Raw genomic sequence first — 24463 nt, forward strand, 5'->3', positions numbered from 1 at the left:
AACATTCCGTCCTCAGTATGTAGAAGGAATTTGGGTCTCCATAAGATCACTGTTATAGAGGGATATAACTATCATAGGTAAGGATAAGGCCCAGTAAGTTTCTAACTTGATTGACTGTCTCACCACCAGACTAGTCTGGCAGTTTTAGAGTTAGGACCAAGGAAATCTGGTAGTGCCGTCAAATCATGCTTGGTAATTGGCACTGAAGTCCAGAATACATTCTGTGCCCTTACTACTTGCAGTGCTTCTTTAAGTGATATATGGAGGGACGATAGTAAGTGCTGATGAGCACAACGTATTCCTGCCCATGTTTGATCGAAACCTTTAAATTATGTGGTGTCCACAGTCAATGTTGAGGACTCAAGGACCACTCCCTCACACTTATATACCACTATGCCATCAGTCTAGAGGGTATGTCCTTCTGGTGGGACAGCATGTATCAAGAGAGAGTGATGGACAAGTCTAGAATGTTGGCTGAAAGGTACATTCTAAGAACATGACTAGGTCAGGCTGTTGCTTGACTGATCCAGCATAGCTCATCCTGTTTTGGTTCTAGTCGCCGGGTATATGTGAGGGAGCCTTTGCGCGAATTGACTGAGCTTGTTGTATCAAAATCCAATGCTTGGGCTGTTGCTGGGTGGTCTGTTTGGTTTCAGTCTTGTGCCTTTTCATAGTGCTTCAATACAACTGAATGGCTTCCTAGGACATCTTTGTGGGGTCAGTTAATTACGAACCGCATTGGTAGCAGTTAGCATTACACTATCATGTATACATTTTTAAACTAATTCCTGGGTTTGGCCGTTACTAATAATGTCTGCATTTTATTGCTCATCTCTGGTAGTTTCAAGAAAGTAATGTTACAGCTTACTGACTTGCAGTGCCATTGAAAAAAGTTAAGAATCAATCACTATGGTTTGGAACTGAAGTCGCATGTAAATTAGACTGGACAAGGTTTGGCATATTTTCTTCCTAAAAGATCATGACTGAACTGAGTGGATTTCTCTAGCAATCCAAAATTCAAGGTCACCTTTTTATAGCAGGTTTTTTTTATTGAAATCAATTTGTACTCTCGTTCTTTGAATAGTTAGTCTAAACCTCTGGGTAACTAATTCTGTAACATAACCATCACACTACAACACCCATACAAAGGCATGGTGCCCAATTCCTTTTAATACAATGTATATGAATCAAGATGAGTAAAATAAATCTGAATATTTATTTCAGATTACATTCTTTTGTTTCTTTTGTATTCTGCACATATAAATGGATTAAATTGAACAGTCAGTGGGAAATAATCATGTGACTGAAAATAATTTAAGATGAAGGATACAGATTTAAGGTTTTAGGTGAAAGAAATAGAAGGTGAAAGGAAATTGGATGAATACGAGGGAAATAAACTTCCAACGCTGTGGGGATAGAGCGAGTAAATGCATGGGAACCTCAATTATAAAGCAATGTTGCAATGATTCTTTATTTCATCAATGTGTGACCTACATGATTTGGGTCTATTACTGGAGACACTTGCAGTTAATTTGGCTCTTCAAATCAGCAGATTTTAGTTTTTAACGTTCGTATATTGTCTTGTTTTCAAGATTACATTTTTTTGATTTTTAGTTGATCTTTCTTGATGCTTTCACGTTAGAAGTAGTGCAGCTTCAGGTTCTACCAATGGTACAGACCTCTATTTTAAATGTAAATGAATACGAATTATGCTTCTAATTCATGACAAATTTTTAAAATGAGAAAGGCGGTTCATGCCAGATTCGAAAAGTTGAACAGGAAATTTGAAAGGCCTTTCTGGAGGAATGAGATGACTGACACTGGACCTAATCCAAGGAGTTAATGGAAACAAGGAAATTGAGCAACAATACCGACTCTTCCTCAGGCGTCCAAGATGGGGCGCTTGCAATCCCCGATGCACCACTCCTGTGATAACTCCACTACTTCAAAGCTGAGAATAGAGCAGAGGCAGTTAAACACTAATTCTCTGCATTTTCTTTTACATTGTAATGTTAGAGAATGAGTTCCATTTGGTGTACTGGTCTATCTATTAATTATATTAAAGTGTTTTATATCTGATCCAGAATTTTGGAACTGTGAGCTGAAATATCTGAATTTGAAGCTAAGTCAAATTCTTGAAATAGAAAAGTCCCTGAGATGAATCACCGTTACAACCTTCTGACTCAGAGACAGGAGTCCCAGTGTTGAGCCATAGTTGACATGTACTGTCCCAAGCAGAATCTGTTGTATCAGTAGTTTGTGGTTTCAAGTCCCATTCCCAGAGACATGAGCATATAATCCAGGTTGGTATTACAATGTGGCCCTGAAGGACGGTTGCACTGTCAGAGATGCCATCTCAGCTGAGACAATTAACCTTCTGCCCCTCAGTGAATATAAAAGATCCCATGCCGCTATCTGAGGAGAAAAGGGTGTTTTACATGGCATAAAGACAGAACATCTAGAAGAGTCAAATTGGATTTGAAATGTTAACTCTGTTTCTTCCTTCCCAAATGCTGCTAGAATTGTTGAGCTTCTCCAGTGCTTTCTGTTTTTATTTCAGATAGTCACATTTCTTTGCATTTGTTTTAGAGTTTACCGTGGTATACTGGATAGCGTTTATCTTTCAATTAAGGACAAATTTAACCAAATGATGTGGTCATTTCAGTATAACAGTGAAGAAAGTTTTCTAAGCTCGCAAAGGGATCTTGATCAAATGGCTCAATGGGCTGAAAAATGGCAGGTGGAGTTCAATCTGGATAAATGCGAGGTATTGCATTTTGGGTATAAAAACAAGGGCAGGACTTAGAGTTAAAAGTAGGGCCTTGGGTAATGTTGTAGAACACAGGCACCTAGGGGGTGCAAACTTCTTTGAAGTTTGCGTCACATATAGACAGGGTGGTAAAAAAGGCATTTAGCACACTTGCCTTCATTGGTCAGTCCTCTGAGTATCGGAGTTGGGAAGTCATGTTGAGGTTGTACAGGATGTTGGTGAGGCCTCTTCTGGAGTATTGTGTCCAGTTCTGCTCACCCAGTTATAGGAAGGATATTATTAAGCTGGAGAGGATTCAGAAGAGATTTACCAGGATGTTACCAGTTTTGGAAGGTTTGAGTTATTTAAAAAAAGACTGGATAGGCTGGGACTTTATTCACTGGAGTGTAGGAGGTTGAGAGGTGACCTTATAGAAGTTTATAAAATCATGAGGGGCATAGGTAGGGTTAATGGTATGTGTCTTCTGCCTAGGATGGGAAAATTTCAAGACTAGGGGGCATATTTTTAAGGTGAGAGGAAAGAGAGATATAAAAAAGACATGAGGGCAAATGTTTTGCACAGAGGTGGTTCATGTGTGGAATGAACTGCTAGAGAAAGTGGTGGATGCAGGTACAGTTACAATGTTTAAAGGACGCTTGGATAAGTACGTGAATAGGAAAAGTTTGGAGGGATATGGACCAAACACAGGCAGGTTGTTCTAGTTTAGCGTGGGATTATGTTTAGCATTGACCAGTTGGACCGAAGAGTCTGTTTCTGTGCTGTATGACTCTTATGACTTTATAAAAGGTTGTTCCCAACGACGATGAGATGTAGGTTTAAGGTTTTGGGCAATGGATAAGGGGGGGATATGCAGTTGAACATTCTTACATTGTGACTGGTAGTGATCTGAAACTCTCTGCTTGCAAGGCGGTGGAAATGGAAACAAGCAATTGTTTTAACAGTAAATTGAAGAGAATTTGAGGGAGGCAATATTGTAAGGCTGACAAGAATGGGATTGACTGGATTTCTGCATGGAGTGGTTGGACATTGGCTCCATGAGCTGAATGGCCTTCTCCAATTCTATAATGACAGATAATCTACAGAAATCCAGGCTGTTGCTCTTGTTGACTTGCGTTAACAGCTGCAGTTACCGTTTTGTGGTGCCACACTTGGATCAATGATTAGTTCGTCTACTGTGATGGCATTTGAGAGAATTTCAATCTACAATGGCAAATTAGGAATGCAGAAATAATTACTTTAAATGTTTTCAAGGACTGATTTTGTAACTAACTTCATGATCAATTGGACCATAAGTCAACATAGAGAATTCTACATGCCAACCAGCATAGGCAATTATATTTAGGTCACTATAAACTGAAAAAAAAAAACAGGCTTCTAAACAATGGACACTCAGATGGTCATTTTAAACTCTCAAGAATGCATGGTTACATATGGCAGAGTAGTTAAAATCTGTAACATATCAATCCTGGACTCACCCTGTCCACTTCAGCTAATGGAAGCTGTTTGAGGGCAGATGAGAAATCTACATTCAGGAGGTGGGTCAGTTCATAAAATATTTTAAGAAAGCCACATCCTCTTGAGTTTACACACATTTAGAGTTTTATCCATTCCACACAGGTTTCCTGGGCCTTGGGAAACCCAGCTGATGAAAGGAGATAAGAATGGCCTGATGGTAAGCTATATGTATTTACCGCCCTGCCTATGGGACAGAGGAGTAGAAGTAAAGAAAATATTTTGACTTTCAGTCGGCTTATCTATTTCTCACTTCATGACCAGCTGATGCCACCCAATTTTTAGGATCTCTTCATGACTTCCTTTCAATATCAAGCCTTGCCCCCTCACCCTGCACCCCAACTACATTATTTTCCCTCGTCCTCCCCACAATCATGTTGTTTCTAGCCCTGGTTCCCATTCTCCCCCTTCCCCTGCTGTCTCTTAGCCTCTTTCTCACCCTCTCCTGTTAAATTCAGAACGACATACAAGATAAGTGTACTACCAAATTTCTTGTTCAATTGTTCCATTACCCACCAGCAAAGTATCTGGCTTTGTATCTTTTTAGTTTTTAATAGATTTTCACCACTCACCAAATTGGCCAAATCTTAAAGGTCAAAACTGCAAGACAGAGTCTGGAATCTGATTTGACTCATCTACACCAATCTAGCTGTTCCAGCTGTACCTGTCCATTATAGTATTGCTAGAAGTGACGACGATTCAGGCCTTAGTGGAGACAAAGTCCTGTATTCACATTGCAGATAAGCTTGTTGTGATGTGTGACACTGCCACCATGCTAAATGGATAGGTTGCAAACAGATGTGGCAACTCAAACTTTGGCATCCATGAAATGCTGTGTGCCATTAGTAGCACCAGATTTGTATTCATCCATAATCTGTAACCCCATGACCTGGCATATCAATCTTGCTTCAATGAAGATTGCAGGAGGACATGAAAGGGGTAGTATCACGCATACCTAAACATGAGGTGTCAAGTTGGTAAAGCTACAACATAGGATTACTTGCCTGCCAAACAGTGGAAACAGCATATGAAAACAGCTAAGTGATTCTACAAACAATGAATCAGATCTATCCAAGAAATGCAGTCCTGATACAGCCAGTCATAATGTACTTAATTCTGAAAGTAGGGTATCAAACCTGAACAAGAGAAACTGTGAAGGTATAAGGGGCACGTTGGCTATGGTGGATTATGAAAATACACTGTAAGGTTTGATGGTATGCAATCAATGTCTAGTGGATGAAGAATCTTAGAATTTCTGTCGTGTGGAAAAAGGCCATTTGGCCTATCAAATCTGCACTGACCTGCCGTAAAAGCATCCCACCCAGACCCAACCCCCACCCAATCCCTGTAACCCCACATTTACCATAACTAATCTGCTTAGTTTGCACGTCTCTGGAAACTACAAGGCAATTTAGCATGGCCAATCCACCTAATGTGCACATCTTTGGTCTGTGGGAGGAAACTGGAGCAACCAGCAGAAACCCACGCAGATGCAGGAAGAATGTGCAAACTTCACACAGACAGTCACCCAAGAAATGTGACATGGCTGAGAAAATATACATTCCTTGAAGATACAATCACCCAAAGGGAGGTGATCAACCATAGCTAACCAAAGAAGTTTTTAAAGATCACATTAGATTAGATGAATTGGATTCTAACGATGGAAAGAAAAGTGGTAGGCATGACGATTGGGAGCAATTGAGGATCAAACATCAAGGACTGATAACAAGGGAAAAGAATAAGAATATAAGCCAGCAAGTAATGTAAAAGCAGACTTTAAAAGCTTTTTTATACACATGAGAGAGGGAAGATTATATGCAACAAATATAATCCTGTTATAGATGGAGACAGGAGAATTTATAATGGAGAACGAGGAAATGGGAGGGAAACTAAACTCTTACTTTAATATTGTCATCATGGATGAAGACCCAAAATCTCTCAGAAATATTAGTCAATCAAGGTACTTGTGAAAATGAAAAGATATAAATAAATTAGTATACATAAAGAACTGGTCGTAATTGAAAAGTTAACTTGATTGAAGGTTGACATCCCCTGGACCAGCTACGTACCAAAGTATTGCAGGAGGTGGCTGTAGAGATAGTCAATGAACTGTGGTTATCTTTCAAAATTCTGTGAATTCTGGAAAGGTTCCTGCAGACTGGAAAGTAGAAAATGGAACCCCACAAAGAAAGGAGAGAGCATGGAGAACTACAGACATGTTAGTTTGATGTCAGTAATAGGCAAACCATTAGTATCTATAACAAAAGATGTGATAACTGGATGCTTAGAAAAGAATACAAAATCGGGCAGATTCAACATGGATTGATACAAGGGAAATCATATTTGACAAACCCATTGGGTTTTTTTTTGAGGTTATTACTTAGTGCATGATTAAGGAGAACCAGGGGATGATTCTCCAAAGTCCGTCTACCAATTACAAGGAATACTGTCCACTTGCCTAGCTGAGTACAGCTCCAAAAACACTCAAGCTTGACACCATCCAGGACAAAGTAGCCGCTTGATTGACATCCCGTCCCCCATTTCAACATTTACTCCTTAAACACTGATGACAGTGACAGCATTGTCTACAAGATGTACTGCAGTAACTCATGAAAGTGTCTTTGATAGCACCTCTCAAACCAGCAACCTCTATCAACTGGAAAGACAGTGGCAGTAGATAGATGGGAACACCACCCTGAGCAACTTCACCTCGAAGCTGTGCACCATCCTGATTTGAAACTATATCTCTGTTCTTTCACAGTTGCTGGTTGAAAAACCTCGAATTACCTTCCTAACAGCATTGTGGGTGTACATATCCCATTTACACTGCAGCAGTTCTAGAGAACAGTTGTGGATCAATAATACTTGCAAGCCTAGCCAGGGACATCCATCACCTGTGAAAGAATAATAAGAAAAAATGTATTTCCTGTGGCTAAAGGTCAAATTATATTTTTTCTTCATTCAGAAACATTAACATAATAAAACAATGTATTTAGAATTATTCTATTGTCGTCTTATCAAAGCAAGAGATCTGGTGGACAATGGAAGATTTAGTTAAACGTTCATCTGTAGGTACAGAGCTTGAATATCCCTGAAAAGAGGGGCATGTTGCTGAAGATTTTTGTGCTCATCAGGTCAAACACTAGAATGCCAAATTTCAAATAATCACAATGGTTTATACTACTGGAGAAAAGGGTGTAATTGTTGGGGTTGGTGTTCCCATGTTTCTAGTGCTACTGTCTTTCTATTGATAGAGGTTGCTGGTTGGGAGGTGCTATAAAAGAAACTTCCACGAGTTGCTGCATTACATCTTGTAGACAATGCTGTTACTGCAGTCGGTGACTAGGGAGTTGTTGTGAGTCTTTGTAATTCTCTTCCATGAAAGGTGGTTGTAGTAACTGGGACCAGGTGGACCTTGTTTACTGAGATTCCTGATTGGCCCAGGTGAACAACCTCAATCAAGAACCTTGTCAGTGAGGCCCACCTAGTCCCAATCACTTCAAAGTTAGAGGTGGAACATTTGAAAGTCTTAAGGCAGTGGTAGACATGGTGTTAATGAGCAGAGACGTGAAAGGTTATTGGAGATATGCAGGAATGTAGAGTTGGAGGTTAAAATCAGATCAGCCATGACCTTAATTGGTGGAGCAGGCTCGAAGGGTGGATGGCCTACCCCTGCTTATAATTAAAATAAAAAGCCATACGCCAACATGCTGGTGGGCCAAACTCGAGGAGCTCCCTAACTGACTGCACTGTGGAATCACCTACAGGTCCATGTATTGCAGCAGCTCAAGCAAACCATTCACCACAGTCTTTTCAAGGACAATTAGTGTCAGTAAATACTGATCTACGCAGTAGCATCCTCTCTTTGCATCGAACTGTGAGAAAAACTGAAATGCTCAAAGTACTGGAGGCTATTTAGTCAACAGCTTAGTTGCATCGTGAATTAATTAGATGGATCTGGAGCCTTCATAGGAGAGAGCCGACGCATATGATATTACAGATTGGAACTAAATCAGAAATGTAAGATCGTAAGCCCATTTGTTTAGCTTAAGATATTGGTGTTGTACAATGGGAATAGGATATCATTATGGAATGTTGATGTGCATCATGCTGTAACAATGATATAAGCAGCTGTGGGTAAGAAACTGTGAAGAAAGAATGCAATGGTCTATTTTCATGATAGATGCACTTGGAGAACAGTTTGATGTACAATAGTGTAAATAAATTTACCAGACTCGGACAGCCTTCATTATAAGAGGAAACAGTTAAAGACCACATGAATACCCGTCACTCCTGTACAAAGAATAGAACCCCAAGACTCAAATCTCATGACAACACAAACCAATGAAAAACATTCCAGGAGAAATCGTTAAAGGTATGAAAAACAATCTGAATGAGTATGGATTGTTAAGGAATCTTGGACATTGGGCATTTCAGCTTTCATAAAATAGTTTGGCAAAATAGCCAACTATTGCTGATTTCGGTTTACAAAAAGAACAAATAACTGCGGATGATTTGAAACATGCAGGTTTGTGTTCTAAGTGGGAGTATCATGTAGATAATTTCGTGTATAATTGATTGACAGTACTTTATCAGTGCCATTAGGCAATTTTGAAAACCTAAGGAATGTTAGGATATATTGCCAAGTTAATTAAAAATGAAGAAAGAAACACCATCCCGCCTTTAAATAGGCACTTGGCACACCACATCGTGACTACTGTCTTACTGTAATCTCCTCATATATAAAGTGTATGGATACACTGGAAAAGTTGTAGAGTAGCCTGATAAGTAGTGTAGAAGAACTTGGTTACCGGAACAGACTTGTAGAATTGAATTATTGTTTACTTTGCAATGATGTGAAACTTGAATGGAATATATTGGTGTCTTCAATCAATGAAAAGACTAGACTGTGACCAAGTGTATAGATTATTTATTGAGCTATATAAATTAGAGAAAATCATGGACGTGTCTATAAATGACCAATAACACAAAAGTAGGTCAGATGTTGCGAGGTAATTTTTGCAACAAGTCAGTGAATAATTACGGATTAAGTTGTCGGCTCATCGTAAAGTGCACATTTTTAAGTGCTGGAGTGTGGAAAATCTCTTTGCATGTAGAAGACAAATGGGTCACCATTGAGGTTAGCTCACAGACACAATGATCTCTTTGAGTTTGCTAGTTTGCCTTTGGGGATTGCATAGGAATTTCTATACTGGGTCAGGATAGGCTTGATGGATCAGCTGGTCTTTGCTGCCCTTTTCTGTATTTTCTTAGCTGAATTCCAAAGGCAGTTCCTGAAGTTTTATTTGAATCTTGATTTATATCTACTTGCCACTGTGGACAAAGAGTCAGTTATGTGTTACAGTCAAAAACGTGTACAAGCTTTGTTTCTAAATTAGTTCTTCTAACCAGGCTAGTTTCACTTAAAACTAGAGCAGTGGTTGTAAAATAGCTACTATTTCACAAAATCAGGTTCTAGTCTAAAGTATTTGCTGTTCATGTTCCGATATTTCCCGGCAAACACCCTCTCATGTTTTTGTAAAAAGATGACGAAAGGAGGCTTTATTTAAGAACAAGAGAACTTTGTCCACAGCTTTGGCTCAGTAATAAAATTCCATAGTTCCTTCAACAAGCCATTCCCATGCAGAATGATGGAGGTGTCATCCCATCGTAGTGCCAACTCACTCAAGAGTGTACTGCGGAAGAGGAAGAAATTTAAAGTTCTGATGACCTAATATAACTTAATCTCTAATGGGTGATCATTTGAGGACATGATTTACCTCATTTAAATGGTAATCAAAAAGGCTCCTTAATTATGTGTGAGAGAAACCTTTGGACCTGTAACTGATGACTGTAAAATATGCAGAACAGTAACAAGAAGTGGTTGAAATTCTTGATTGGTCTTAAAATTGACGTAATGGTCTGGTAAGCCTTCAGCGATGTCGTCAGCAGTATGTAACTTATTTTTAAAGGTTCTGCAGTGTGGACCTGATGTCTACTTCTCAGATTTCCAGAACATAATCCACTGTTTGATTCCTCTGGAAGGAAGACCTAGGGAACTCATTTGCCATTTTTGTCATTGAAATGATCAAGCTGTTCCTTTCTGGTGAAAGATATCTGTATTCTACATAAATGTGCATAATGCATGCTGGTTAGCAATTAGATTATTTAGATCAGTTCAAAGTAAAAGTTATAGGTAATGCCACATTATTGACAAGTTAGAACATTGTCAGGTGAAGTAACTTTTGAAGGACAGTAACATCACAAAAGATTTTCAATTACGTTATTTGTCTCTGTTATGTTGTCTGCTTTTTAAAAATATTACTGATAAATTCAATCTGCTGTTGAGCAGATTCTGGGAGAGCAGAAACTGTAAGCTATCTCTGCTACCAAGCTTGGCTGTGCCAAACCCACCAAGAGACACATCGTTTTTGCTCAAAAAAAAAGACTTGCCCGGAATCTTTGCATTTCTGGCTATTCCCAGTTTTGAGATAAACTAACAAATCTTAGCACTAATACAGTGTGAAGCTGGAGGAACACAGCAGGCCAGGCAGCATCAGAGCAGCAGGAAAGTTGACATTTCGGGTTGGGACCCTTCTTCAGCCATGTCAGCTTTCCTGCTCCTCTGATGCTGCCTGGTCTGCTGTGTTCCACCAGTTCCACACTGTGTTATCTCTGACTCCAGCATCAGCAGTTCTCCCTAAATCTTGGCACTTTTTGTTTTATCTCAAAGTTATTAGTTTGTGTCCATGTCTGACAGGGATAAGTGAACGAGAGTAACAACCTACATTTATATAGCACCTTTAATAAAATAAAATATCTCACATATGCAGGTTATCACAGAATCTGCATTGTAATTACCAGTATAAAAACAGTAGGTGGAATTTTCATTTTTTTTTCTTAAGTGCGGGTGTGAACATATTAGGTACCAATTAAATGCCATACTCACTGGTGAGAAAACTCACGTGATCATCCACCCGCAAATTAGTTCATGAAGGCAAGTGATGGCAAATGTCTCATTCTTTTGCAGGATTTGACATTGGCAACCAGGGTCACCAAAAAGTACAGACCAATCAGTGGCCAGCTGCATCTGGGCCCTAAAGTCCAGTGGTTAAGGCATAGTCCTTGGGGATCCATTGACGAAAGAGTTTTCTTTTCCTTGTTAGGTCAGAGCAGCAGAGAGAGGAATGTTGGAGATGAGGGCAGGGGATGGCTTTCAGATTGGACCAGTTTGAGCCTGCTCCCTTACAATATGTTGGGCCATTATTTTTAATGCAAGGGAAATGGAATATAACAGTAGGGATGTCTTGCTATAGGTGTACAGGGCATTGGTGAGACAAGAGTACTCTATCCAATTTTGGTCGTTTTATTTTGGAAAATATGTCATTTCTGTGAAATATGTGGAGAAGAATTGCTGAAATAATTCACAATTTAAAAAGTACAGCTTAAACCTGGCAACTATTTTGACTGCATGGGATACTGATATTACTTTCCTAGTAATTTCAGATGATATCCACTCCACCGTTGGACATATTTGTATTTTGCTGCAGAAGTAACTTTGAGAGTTGCTAATTTAATATTCTGGTCTTGGACTTTATCTAATATGCTTTTTTCTGATTGTTGTTTCAGAATTTTGTCATCAGATAGTAATGTTCAAGATTTCCAGAAGCTCACGGAAATTCTGCACATCTTTCTAAATAATGAAGAGGTATTGAAATAACTTGCAGAAAAATAACTAGAACGTTTATACTTTTATATTCATTTAGTTATTCAGTTTTTTTATGTTGAAAAGTACAATAAAGTTTTATGCATAACAAATAGTTATTTGATCTTTGTTTGCATAAGAAAATGTCCATGGAGATTATTCCTGTTTCTGTTTTTCTGTTTTATCTGTTTAATATCTAGTGCTATAGGAAGCTTTATTTAGGTATTTTGTTTACTTGTTCCCTGCAGACAAATATTTCTGATACCAGAATTTCTGCACAGGATTTACATGAATGTTTTAGTCATGAAGAGTACAGGTGAGTTATAAACAAGTTTTGGATGCAAGTGTAAAAAAGCATTGTCTGTGCAACTTGATCTTGGTACTCATGGTATTGAGTCTCTAAATTGTTACCTCACTTCATTGATGTTAATTTTGATGCAGTGATGTTAGTTTTGATAATCGTAATTTACATGCAAAATGTTAATGGCTTCGAGGCTAAAATCAGGCTCATGACTGTTGATTAAATTTGGTCAAACAGTTCTTATTTTAACAAGTGAAATAAGTGATCACCCAGATAATCTTGGATGACAAAAGAACTTCATAATTCTGGGTGAAAAATTCTTATGAACCTTGACAACATTGGGTAATTATCTAATCATTTGACACTGCAGCAGCATCTTCGGCATTCAGTTACCCCTGCACGTATCTATCTCCATCTGATTTTCTGTGTTTTTGCTTCGGTTTCATTTCATTGCATGCTATAACTGAATAAATTTGTAACTGTGGATTGTATTCCATAAAGATATCATTTGTAGGGACTAGGATAGTTTCCCAGTTGTAGCGTTGCAGTAAAATAACCACAGGGGAGGCAATGGCCTAGTGGTATTATCACAGGACTGTTAATCCAGAGACCCAGATAATGTTTTGGGGACCCAAGTTCGAATCCTGCCATGGCAGATGGTGGAATTATTATTCAATAAATATCTGCAATTAAGAATCTAATGATGACCACGAATCCATTGTCGATTGTCAGGAAAAACCCATCTGGTTCACTAATGCCCTTTAGGGAAGGAAACCGCCATCCTTTCCTGGTCTGGCCTAATGTGACTCCAGACCCACAGCAATGTGGTTGACTCTAAGGTTTTGAAGTAGATCTGTAGCTCGGATTGTGGGTGTTGAGGTTGGTTGGCTCGCCGAGCTGGTTTGTTGTTTTGCAGATGTTTCGTTACCATGCTTGATAACATCCTCAGTGCAGCCTCCGATGAAGCGTCAGTGTGTTTTCCCACCTGATTTTTAAACTCTGGGGTCCGTTGAGATGGATTCCCTCACTTCCGGTTTTCCTTCATAGTGGAATGTATATGGGGTCGAGTTCAATGTGTTTATTAATAGCATGCTTCGTGGAGTGCCACGCTTCCAGGAATTCTCGTGCTTGTCTCTGCCTATTCAATACTCACTCATCTCAATCCACATGGACAAGGAGAACCACGTCTTCGACTGGGACAACACCAAGATCCTGGGACAGGCTAGGCAGAGACAAGCAGAGAATTCCTGGAAAGCGTGGCACTCCACGAAGCATGCTATTAATAAACATGTTGAACTCGACCCCATATACATTCCACTACGAAGGAAAACCGGAAGTGAGGCAATCCATCTCAATGGACCCAGAGTTTAAAAACGAGGTGGGAAAACACACCGACGCTGCACTGAGGATGTTACCAAGCATGGTAATGAAACGTCTGCAAAACATCAAACCAGCTCGGTGAGCCAACCAACCTCAATAATGTGGTTGACTCTTAACTGACCTCTGAGCAATTAGGGATGGGCAATAAATGCTGCCTGGCCAGCGACGCCCTCATCCCGTGAATGAATAAAGAATTTTAAAAAATGCAAATTAAAGAACTTTGACTTCTCGAGTAAAATGGTTTAAACCCAGTTGGGCTTGTAAATATTTTGTCATTTCCTACAGTGAGGTATTCTGAATTTGCCGGTTTTACGTTACTTTGAGAGGAACTTTGTGTTTTGGTCCTCTGCCAAATAGAAATTACGTTTGGGATTCGTAACTCATTAAAAATGCTCAGATAGCAGAGATTAAACTGTGTTCTTGGTAATCTAAACTGGACTCAATCTCAGCTTGCAGAGGTAAAATTACAGTGTGCTAATTTACTGTGTTGCCCAAGTTGTAAATTGTCATTACATTATAAACTAGAAGTAAAGAACGTTTTATAATGCTAAACAAACACATTATTGACTAAAATTGTAGTCTTGTGGCTCTTAATTTGATATAAGGTATTCTGTCTTGAACTTGACGACTGTACAGAGCAGCAGAGATCTTGTCTTTATTAATTAAAACTCTAAAATGCATCACTTAGTGGGATCACTGTGGAAATCACTTATTTTCATGGTGTTCAACCTCGAAGCTTACAAGCATATGTGAAGTTCAGATCTTCACTAAGTTTAATGTACATTAAAATAAGTTATAAAGGAGCTGGGCTGATCTTTGTCCAATTCAAATGATTGTGAGTTAGAAGAGAGCTGGAAAGCTCTGCTAATTCCTGCTAAGCTCTATCCAAATTTTAATTGGGTCTGGAGGGCACCTGGAGCTCTTATTTCGAACAGGCGGGGATTGTAGGTGACAACCTATCCATACTTGAGGTTGGGTATGTTCTTAGAACAGCCACTCCTATACATTAATATTCTGACTCAAAGGTTATGTTCCATATTTTCTGTTTTCTTTTGAGCATGTAAGTTAATTTCTGTTTGCTTTCTCATTACATGAAGTGCCTTTATGCCTAATGTCTATGTGTCTATAATTTGACTTAAATTTCAGTAATATTTGATCATATGGAATACAAGTAAAGACTTGTACTTTCATAAAATCTATTTTTGTCCTGAGGACATGCCGAAACTTTTGGCAACCAACTAATTACTTCCGAAATGCATTCATTGTTATGATGCAAACAAACCTCGCAGTCAAGCTGCAAACATCAGAAATCACAAACAACAAGTGAGATGAATGGCTAGTTAATTTGTTTTTGGTGGTGGTGTAAAAAGGACTTGAATTTATATGGAGCTTTTCACAACCCCTCGACATCTCAAAGTGCAGTCATTGAAGCACTTTTTTGAAGGGTAGTCACTGTTACCATGTTAAATAATGTCTGCTGGATAGAGCATTCACTTGTTCAATTTGTGATGAACATCCACCATCGTCTCAAGACCCAAAGATCCAAGAGGAAGAAACTCAGCAGCTCAGCCCTGAAACGGCTTGGTTGAAGAGAGTAATTCCAAGCTCATGACCAATCTGGAAAGTCTTGACATATCCAGCTCAATTCTAGAACATTGGGATCAAATTAAATCAGCTGTACTAGACTCCACTGCCCAGATTGTAGGGTTCGAACCTCTTCATTCCTAAGATTGGTTTGATGGAAATGCTGCTTAATATCTGAACTCCTAGAAGAAAAATAATCAGCCTTCATTCCTTCATTTCCTGGCAGAACAAATCAAGATGTCAAGAAGGCAGCAGCTGATGTCCGAAGACAATTCTGGAAGATATAGGACATGTAGTGGGAAGAGTATGAACAAGAAATTATACAATTATTTGACCATGATATGCAAAACTTTTCCAAAGTTACTAGGGGTATCTAATACACAATGTCAAATGGCAAAACGTTCCTGAGGAAATACATATCTTAATTGTAGAGACTGTCTCCTGAATAATATAAAATTCTCCATAATCGCCTACATCCTGTGGCTGAGGAAATTCTCTTGGAGACATAATGTAGCTTTAGACCTTCAAGGGAATAGCCAACTTCATCAATGTGCCAGAAAATTCCATGAAAAATGTTGAGAACACTGCATTCATCACACCAGATTAAAGTATTCAGCTCAGTAAATTCAGCTCCTTAGCATCTGTAACTACTCCCGTTCAAGGTGGTTTCCATCATATCATCATGAAGATCTGAAACAGATGTCTTCCAAATCCATATTGGTGATAAGCAAGACTGTAATAGCTCCCTTACAATTTACAATCTACCTGATACCTCTGCTCATCCTTCAGTTTCAATAGGAGGATTGTCAAACAAGTATGAGCATCTTTTTAAGGCCAATTCCACAAGCATCCAGGCAACGTTCCTGCTAAATGAACTTTGAACTGAACACCATATTATGATCTTGAGGGAGGCCATTGATGTTTACAACAGAAATTTTAACTTCCTGTTAATAAATGAAACAATTAATCCACAAGATTTCATGTTTTGAACAAAAACTTTTCCATACAATGCAAGTACTACGAAATCAAGATTATATTTTCAAAACACTTATTCCTGAAGCCCAGTCATCTCAAATGTAGATTCCTTATACCGTTGTTGTTTTCACCCAAGTTCTGTTTCCAATACTTGATCTTAAGGATTCATTCAATTTTCCTGGCACCAAATTAAAGTATGGCACAGCTCTTTGGAACCCATTCTGCGATGTTCCCTCTGTTCTCTAAGGTGTGAAATTTCTTGTGATCCTCCCTCCAGCATTTGGCTTGGCAACTCACTAACTTTCTGTAAGCACCTCACGGTTAGCGACACCACAGCTCAAGGATGGGCTTCATCGTGTTTTTGCTTAATGGCCAACAAGTCCTGGGTAGCTTTCTTGTTGCCTCTCTGTTCCAGCTGCAGGCATAAAAGTGCTAGTATCTGTGAAAAATCACTCTGATAAATCCAAAATGAAAGAGGGCTCCACTGCAGCCTATCCTCGTGGCAATGTGACAAAACTGTGATATCCCATATGGGGATTTCAACTAACATCACCACCTTTCAAGACATGTCTTTTGATCTGAAAGTATATGGATACTTTAAGACTTTCCTTTGTTTACCAGTTACTTTTACAAATTTTTACGATCTGTAAAAATCACAATGAATTCAAACCCCTTCTGAAGACAACTGTAGAAATCACATCCTCACCAAAACCCACAAAGATCCCCCATTGTTTAATGTTCCCTGCTTAAACTTTGCAGTTCTTAAATTAAGATAGCCCACCCTTTGAATTGCAATCACTTTAAATCTGTTCATCAGTATTCCAAATGTTGTTTTTTGCCTTTGTATCATTTTAAATAACTTTAATTCACAAACTATAAGTTACCTTCTTAAAATATATGAACCATGAGATTTGACACTTTAGCAATATGACAATAACCTGTCTGTCAAGCTACATTGATCTTAATAATGAGACAGAGTGGCAAAAAATAAGGAAAGAAATTCCTGCACTCACATTCCACAGCCTTGGCTCAAAGATCAGCAAGTCAAGAATCAGTCTGTCCTGACTATGAAATCCACAGAAGAAACTCTTAAATCTTGAGTAGCCATCATTCTGAGGACAGCAACATTGCTTTAGGGTGGGAAACGTGGCAGCTAATTTGCGCACAGCAAATTAAAACAGCAATGATGTGATAATGATCAGGTAATTGCTTTTTGTGATGTTGATCAAGGAATAAATATTGGCCAGGACATTCAAGGAAAGCTCCCCTGCTCCTGTTCAGATTAATGTCAAGGATCTTTTATGTCAAATCAAGAAGTGAGATGGGCCCTTGGTTTAACTTCTCATCTGAAACATCTAGTAGTGCACTGTGCCCTCAGTACTGTGTTGAAGTGTATTCCTTGATTCCTGGAGTGGGACTTGCCTTTGAATCACAAGATTCCAGGTTCAAGCTTGCTTCCAACTTGGCTACAGCTGCAAGAGAAATGTCGGCAACAACATGAGAACATTTTTGTCCTCTTCCAATAATACTGTGGGATTTTCGTAATCTGAACTATTAGAAGACCATTTTAATGCCAAATCCAAGAACAGCACCCCTGGCTCAATATTGTATTGTTAAATAGTACTGACACTAGTGAAACAAACCATTCAGCCCAAAAGGTCTTCATTGAACCATATCAACATGTGTCTGTTACTTTCTCCTTATGTATTTACCTAGCTCAATGTAGTTTTCCTTTCTCTTCTCACCCTCTCCCCATTGAGGTAAAGAAGTTTCTCCTAAATTCTCTGTTGGCTTTCTTGGTGACTGTCTTCTAATAATGGACCCTAATTCTGATCGCCCCTGCAAATGAAATACTCTTCTTTACGTCAATAGTATCAAATTCTTTCATCTTAAATATCTCTTTTTTGGTTCCTGACTCCAGTACTTTTTTGGGCCCCTTGCTGGGGATCTCTGGAGTCTAGCAGGGACCTGTTTTTCCAGCAATCTTCTGAGTGTGAGAGACCTCAAGCCATTTCTTACTCCTCCCTTCTTTCTTTTGCCGGTGCCAGTGCTGTGCTCACTAAAATGTAACCCTGAGCCTTCGTTAGATAGATTGCACTGGTGGAGGGAAAGTAGTACGGTTAGACAGTACATCCTCCAAGAATCTGCAACTGTTCCTCCTCAGATGTATGGTTTGAGGAGCTGGGCCTGGAAGCAGGATCATTTTTTTTACTAGCTTGGGAGCGGTAGCCAGAGGCTGCATTGAAAAGCACAAAGATTTGTTAATATCAAAAGATACCCAAAGTTTCATTAATGTGCAGCTGGGAGTAGTGGATTGTAGGCTTTCTCACCAGTTGGCTGTCAATACCCAAATTTCCCTTCAGATCAGCCACGTACTAAAATAGTAAGTACAAATATCTAAATATGGATTTTATTGAATTGGATGAAATTATATACTGTTAAAGCAAGCTTGGAAAATGTAATTTTTAGCACATACAGCATTCCAGACGTGTTTTTTTTTAGATGAATCTATTTCTTTCCTTTGCAGGAAGAGGCTGACTGTTGGCTACAGCCAGTTGGCTGAGTTAAGCTACAATTTGGAGCAATGTAATGCAGCACTGTGTCTCGAGGCCAGAAGCAGAGGCTTAGTTTAATACTGTTTAACAATCATACGCTGTTTCTCAACAAACTGGATTTAGTTTATTATGTTTTACTAATGCTCATTTCTTGTTGTGAGAATGATAAAATTCTCTGTATCAGAGGTAAAATTGCAAAAGGTTTTGTTAAGGTGCTATTTAAATAAAGAAAAATTATATGTTGCCCGATTACGTGAGAATTTTATTAAAGGAATACTATATTTAATGTTTTACTCTTAAATCCTGTATGAGCTGTAAACCTAAATATATTTTTGAGTGTTCAGTTTAAATTACTTTAGGACCTGGAACCATATACAACACTACTTGGTCCTCCTCACAACCAGAGATCCTAGAAAAGAAATCTGAGTATATTCAATCACCAACATATATTCCAGGGAATTTGGGTTTTCTGATTAAAGTTAATTGGTTATAGTTTTTTTTCAGCAGCTTACAAAGTATTCAAAAATAGTCATTGCAAGTTCATCCATATTTTAATTTTGATTAATTATCCTACAGTTTAAGTTTTCCCAGAATATGTAGCTATCAAATTTAAGGGGTAAAATCTGATTTTTTTTTAATCCATCATAAATAAATTTTAACATAATTGAGATGGGAATCTATGAGAACACTTATTCTGTGTAATAGCTTTGATTAAAGGATTTAAACTACTGCCGTTTTACGTCACTGAAAGTAATTAAATCAAGTATTGACTGAATGCTACTTCTCAGTGGCTGTAAGCCTTGTAAATGAAATGAAATTAGTAAACTTCAATCGAATTTCTAATGGAAACGTGCACATCACACAAAATAGCTGACAAGTCAGCATTGATTGACGTCAGATTTTCAGTCCTGCTCAGAATGGTGGTTTCTGTTTTGAGACATTGGAGATGTTGGGGATTGGGGTTCAAGACACATTATTGTGAGTATGTAAAATGGCTTAGCCTGTAACATTCTGTATGCTGAAAAAGGTTTTCTATTCCCCTCCACTAAACCTTAACACTTGCCCCCACCAATTTTTCCTTTAAGCATGAGATCATTCTATTTTGTTTTTCTTTCTTTACCTGTACCTGGACATGTTTGTTATCTTTAGTACATATTCCAAAATGTTAAGCATTTGTTTGAGCAAAGAGGCTCATTTTATAAATGTTTTGGTAGGCTTTCTTTCATTGCATAAAGACTCATGATGGGTACGTTTAAAAGTTATTTTATGCAGATCTTATAGGTTAGAAAATTTGGTGAAATTAGACTCAATACTTCTCAGACTCCTCCTTTGTGTCACTTGATCCACCGATTTGAGAAATCAGTTACAGAAAGAACACAACAGTAGCACCTCACGCACATGACATGAGCATGTTGCATAAGGCACTGAAACATTGCTGCAGAAACTATTCAAACTGAAACAAATCACAGGGTAGAAGTTGCAGAGGTTAAAACAGGTCCAGAGTCTACAATTCAAGTTATTGGATAGTGTTAAAATTCTGAAAATGTCAAATACTCATCAGACTGAGAGTCTGTAATGAACTAGGGGAAAACAGATGTCTTGATAACTGTCTGATAAGTAAATTGCTAAATAAAGTAAAAAGAAAACAAGTTTTATTATTGTAAACAAATTTCTGGAAACACTCGGCAACTGTGACAAGAACAAACATGTTAGCTGGATTTTAAATTTCACAAGCTTCCTACCTTCACCCCTGTTGCCAACAAAATCCAGGAGCTGTCTGCCCACCACCAACCTACCCATCCATGAATGTTTTGAGGCATCAGGTGACCAGCTACAGTTGGTCCAATTGAATTCCTTGATTGGTGAATTAAGGGTGACTCAATAACCCCTTCTATTTTATCCATAGCAAGAGGAGGCCCCTCTCAAATGATAGCTGAGCAGCTTTAGGTATACAGGTTCGTATTAGGCAAGATCAGGAAGGAACTTTCTTTGCAATCCACGCTGTCCATCGGAGGCAGAAGCCACCCCTTCATTCCACCCAGGAGGTCATACTTAGCCCACTTTCATCCTATCCTAGCCCTTGATTTAAGGTGAGGCTGGGGTCTTGCCACTAGCATTTTGGCCAGGGGACCAGTGATAAAATCAGCCCAAGATTTCAAGAACAGACCCATTGTCAGAACTGGAAAATAATATACATTTAACAAAATTTACAAAAGAATGAGGAAACAAATTCACCTGTGAAGTGCTTAACTGGAGATGGTTAAATTCTAAATTATACTGCTGCGCAATGAGAAAAATTAAATATATTTATCCCAGTTTCCAAATAGCTTAACAAAAAGTATGTCCAAGTGTTGGGGTTAAGGATGCAAATTTGTTTAGGTCATTCAGAGAAGAGTTGCAGATTGATACCTGGAATGAGTAGGTTGTCTTATGAGGAAAAACTGTACTTGTTTTCACAATAGTTTAGAAGAGTGAATGGTGATTGAAAAATGGTGAAAAGTGATTGAAGTGTATAAGATCTTGAATGGTCTTAACAAGATGGATGTGGGAAGGATGTTTACTGTTGTGGGTTGCCCTTCTGGGAGGTGAGGGTTATTTCTCAAAGGATTGTGCCTGGAACTATGGCTCAGAAGTGAGTGGCAGTGGGCTGTGAACATTTCTAAGGTGTGCGTTGATTTTTGTTAGGCAAAGGAATCAAACGTTCTTGGGGTAGATGGGGAAAATGGAATTCAAAATACAAACTGGTCAGTCATGGTCTTGTTGAATAGTGGAGCAGGCTTGCAGAACTGAATGGCCTTTTATGTTGGCTCAGCATAACAGCCTCTAATGGCTTTGGAGCTTTGTAGAAAAATAAAAGTCAATTGCGAGGGTGCATCTTTGCCAGTGCCATAATTTCATGCAAGGTAATCACTCAATCTATTCTTCCCTGGTCCCTATGAACACTCTTCACCCCATCCCCACCAAATCTTGTTAATACTGACACAGCCAACAGAAGCTCATGAACTATATTTTTTATTGATTTCAAATACCTGAGGGCTTGATGATGCCTGAAAGAAAGATTATTCATGTTTCTTAATTTTACAGTGAGCTTCATTAGATTAGTCTGGATAAAGACATCAGACCGTGACAGAAAATTGACATGGCAAGAAATGGGGACCATAAGGTCACACTTATAATCATTTATTCTTCACAAGTAGATTACACCATGAGCAGCAATTGTAGAATTCAAGGTTGAAATATGCTTAGATAATTTGCTGCAAGACATGTATAGGTTCTTACATGAGGTGAATGAATACATGCTGTACCTGAAGTCCTCACTTTAAGTTGTCCTATTTAATGTTTTATTTTCAAGATCTGTTTCCTCTAATTACTTTTGTATTTTTGGCCAATAGCCTTTCCCTAGCCTGGTCTCTCATGTATATCCTTCCAGCCCTTGCTTCCTCCCCCAGCTTCACTTCCCTTTAATATCAACTCCCTTTGCCCTTGCCTGGCCTGACAGCCTAGCTTGACTTCCCTGTCTGGTCTTGTTTGTCTTCCTCCCTTCCACACACAGCTGTTTCCAAACTTTTGTCCCAGAGGGACACTGTAGCTCCATGCACTGACTAGCTTCTGCCATTAGATGGAGCCTGCCTGATCTAAAATGTTTTTTTAAATTGAAGTGTTTACTGACAGCAACAATCTATAATTTGACTGCCTTTGCTTAGCTCCAATTTTTTCATTCTACACAACTGACTTATTAAAATTAAACAAAAAAAATCTATTTTTATGTGACCTCTTTACATGTGCCAATATATACTTTCATTCAATTATTTTCATTTTGTGCCTTTGCTAGCTTTTTATTGCTCTTAAATGTGTTGGGAGTGTCACAGATGCAGCCCATTTCAGCTAGGAATGTACAGTACAGTATTCAACTTGAGTTTTCTGGGGCAAAAAAAGAATTGAAGGTACCTAGCTTTGACTTTGGAACTTTTGATTTACTTAAGTCACAATTTGCAGGAACACAGCCACAACTTAAATGTGGAGGACTTATTTTGCCTGGAGCAAAGAGTATCTAGTAAGTTTAGTCCATCAATCCAATTAGAAAGCTAAGAGAAATGTTTGGTCATGCGAGTGTGATAAATGGTCATATACTGATGGTTGGCAGATGAAGAGGAGGGCATTTTTTTGATAAAATGGTTTCAGTACTTGTTTTGAAAAATAATTTAATGAAGATTGTGGATGTGAAATGGCTATTTTCTCAGCCGTCAGGCAACACTATCTCTTAAAACAGCTATCAAATTGAGAATCATTTTTACATAGCATGTCTTTTACATTGTTATCACAATTATGATCTGGTGTTTTATAAAAAAAAAAATCTCAAGTTTAATCCTTTGTGGGATTTTTACAATACTGATTGTGAATTTCCATTGATGTGGGTGAGATCATGCTCAGTATCAAGGGTTTAGGTTTTCCATGTGATAGCCTCAGATTAAAAGATAAACAAGGTTTGATGGGTGCTGAGATAAAAGTGGCTCAAAAATAGTCAAATTCGGGGTCAAAGCCAAAAAAAAACAAAACATTTTTCACAAGGAAATAGTGTGACACTATGTAGCTTAAACCAGCAAGCACTTCTATGTTCCCCAACAAAATTTAATACATTCAGCTAACTTCATTAATTGTTTGAAACATTTTAAACCACAGAGGTCATTGCACTGACACTTCAGCCACAGAATCTCTCCATGTAACAAAATTGGTGAAAGCCAGATGGTGTATACGCATTCTGATCAGTACTCTTAATATGTAGTTTCTAGTATGTAAGACTGAGGCCTGTATGACCAAACTTGGCAGTCAGCTGTTGATTATTAACTCCACACTAGCATTTCTAGAAGAGTCCACAGTCAACTAGTGAGCACTTTCAGTATTATAACATTACTCTCACATTAGTTTGGGATTTCCTGCAAATTATCCTGGTAAGTCCATGACAAAAAGCTTCACCAGAACAGGTCTTGAGTCAGCAATAGTAAGGTGGATTTTAGTGAAACTTGTATAGCCCAAGCCTACCAGAACAAACATCTTCCATTACTCAATTTAGTACAGAAATAAGTGCAGTTTCAAATTTAAACAGTTTGAAATTTTGTGCTCTTTTATAATTGTCTTTAATTTCAAAGCATCAGAATGAAGAGTGTGATATGTGAAATCATTATTTAATTTTAGTGTATAAAAACAAATGCAAGATGCACTATGGTACCATAATAGATTGTGGCAGTAACACAACTAACTTCTTTGTCAGCTGATTTTCTTTTTCTAAAATCTCGATTCAGGTAAGTCAATGTTTACACTAGAGAATTTAGATACAACTCTAACTTCTAATGAACAAATGCAATTAAAAAGGAAACTACATTGCATTTGACCTACCCTTAAAAACACATCCAAAAACTGAAGAGTTCGAGTGTGTTTGGCTTTAGCATGTGATTTTTTTTCAAATTACGAAGAGCTGGAATCCTGCAAATTAAAAATCTAAATGAGGGCAGGGATAAGAGATGGGATTTTTAGTACATACAGTTATCACTTTTTAATTAAAATTTTAAAAAATAAAAAAAAACTTGTAATCCACAAACATGTCAGCAAATCTGGCTAAGGACTGATAAGAGAATTGACAATCTTAATAACTTTAATGCATTTAAAATAATACACAAAGCCCA

At 38.3% G+C, this 24463-nt stretch overlaps 1 protein-coding gene across 1 annotated transcript in view; it reads left to right on the forward strand.

Moving 5' to 3' along the window:
• The window catches only part of swt1 (SWT1 RNA endoribonuclease homolog), a 68086-nt gene extending 49018 nt beyond the window's left edge, over positions 1-19068 (forward strand). Inside the window, exons 8-10 of the mRNA XM_048602069.1 lie at positions 11912-11990; positions 12236-12303; positions 18755-19068. Coding sequence (XP_048458026.1) covers positions 11912-11990; positions 12236-12303; positions 18755-18860 — 253 coding nt within the window. The 3' untranslated portion in view covers positions 18861-19068. The remainder of the gene's footprint in view (positions 1-11911; positions 11991-12235; positions 12304-18754) is intronic.
• The last annotated feature ends 5395 nt before the right edge of the window (positions 19069-24463 follow it).

Source organism: Rhincodon typus, chromosome 10 (genome assembly GCF_021869965.1).
Source record: "Rhincodon typus isolate 14 chromosome 10, sRhiTyp1.1, whole genome shotgun sequence".
NCBI lineage: Eukaryota > Metazoa > Chordata > Chondrichthyes > Orectolobiformes > Rhincodontidae > Rhincodon > Rhincodon typus.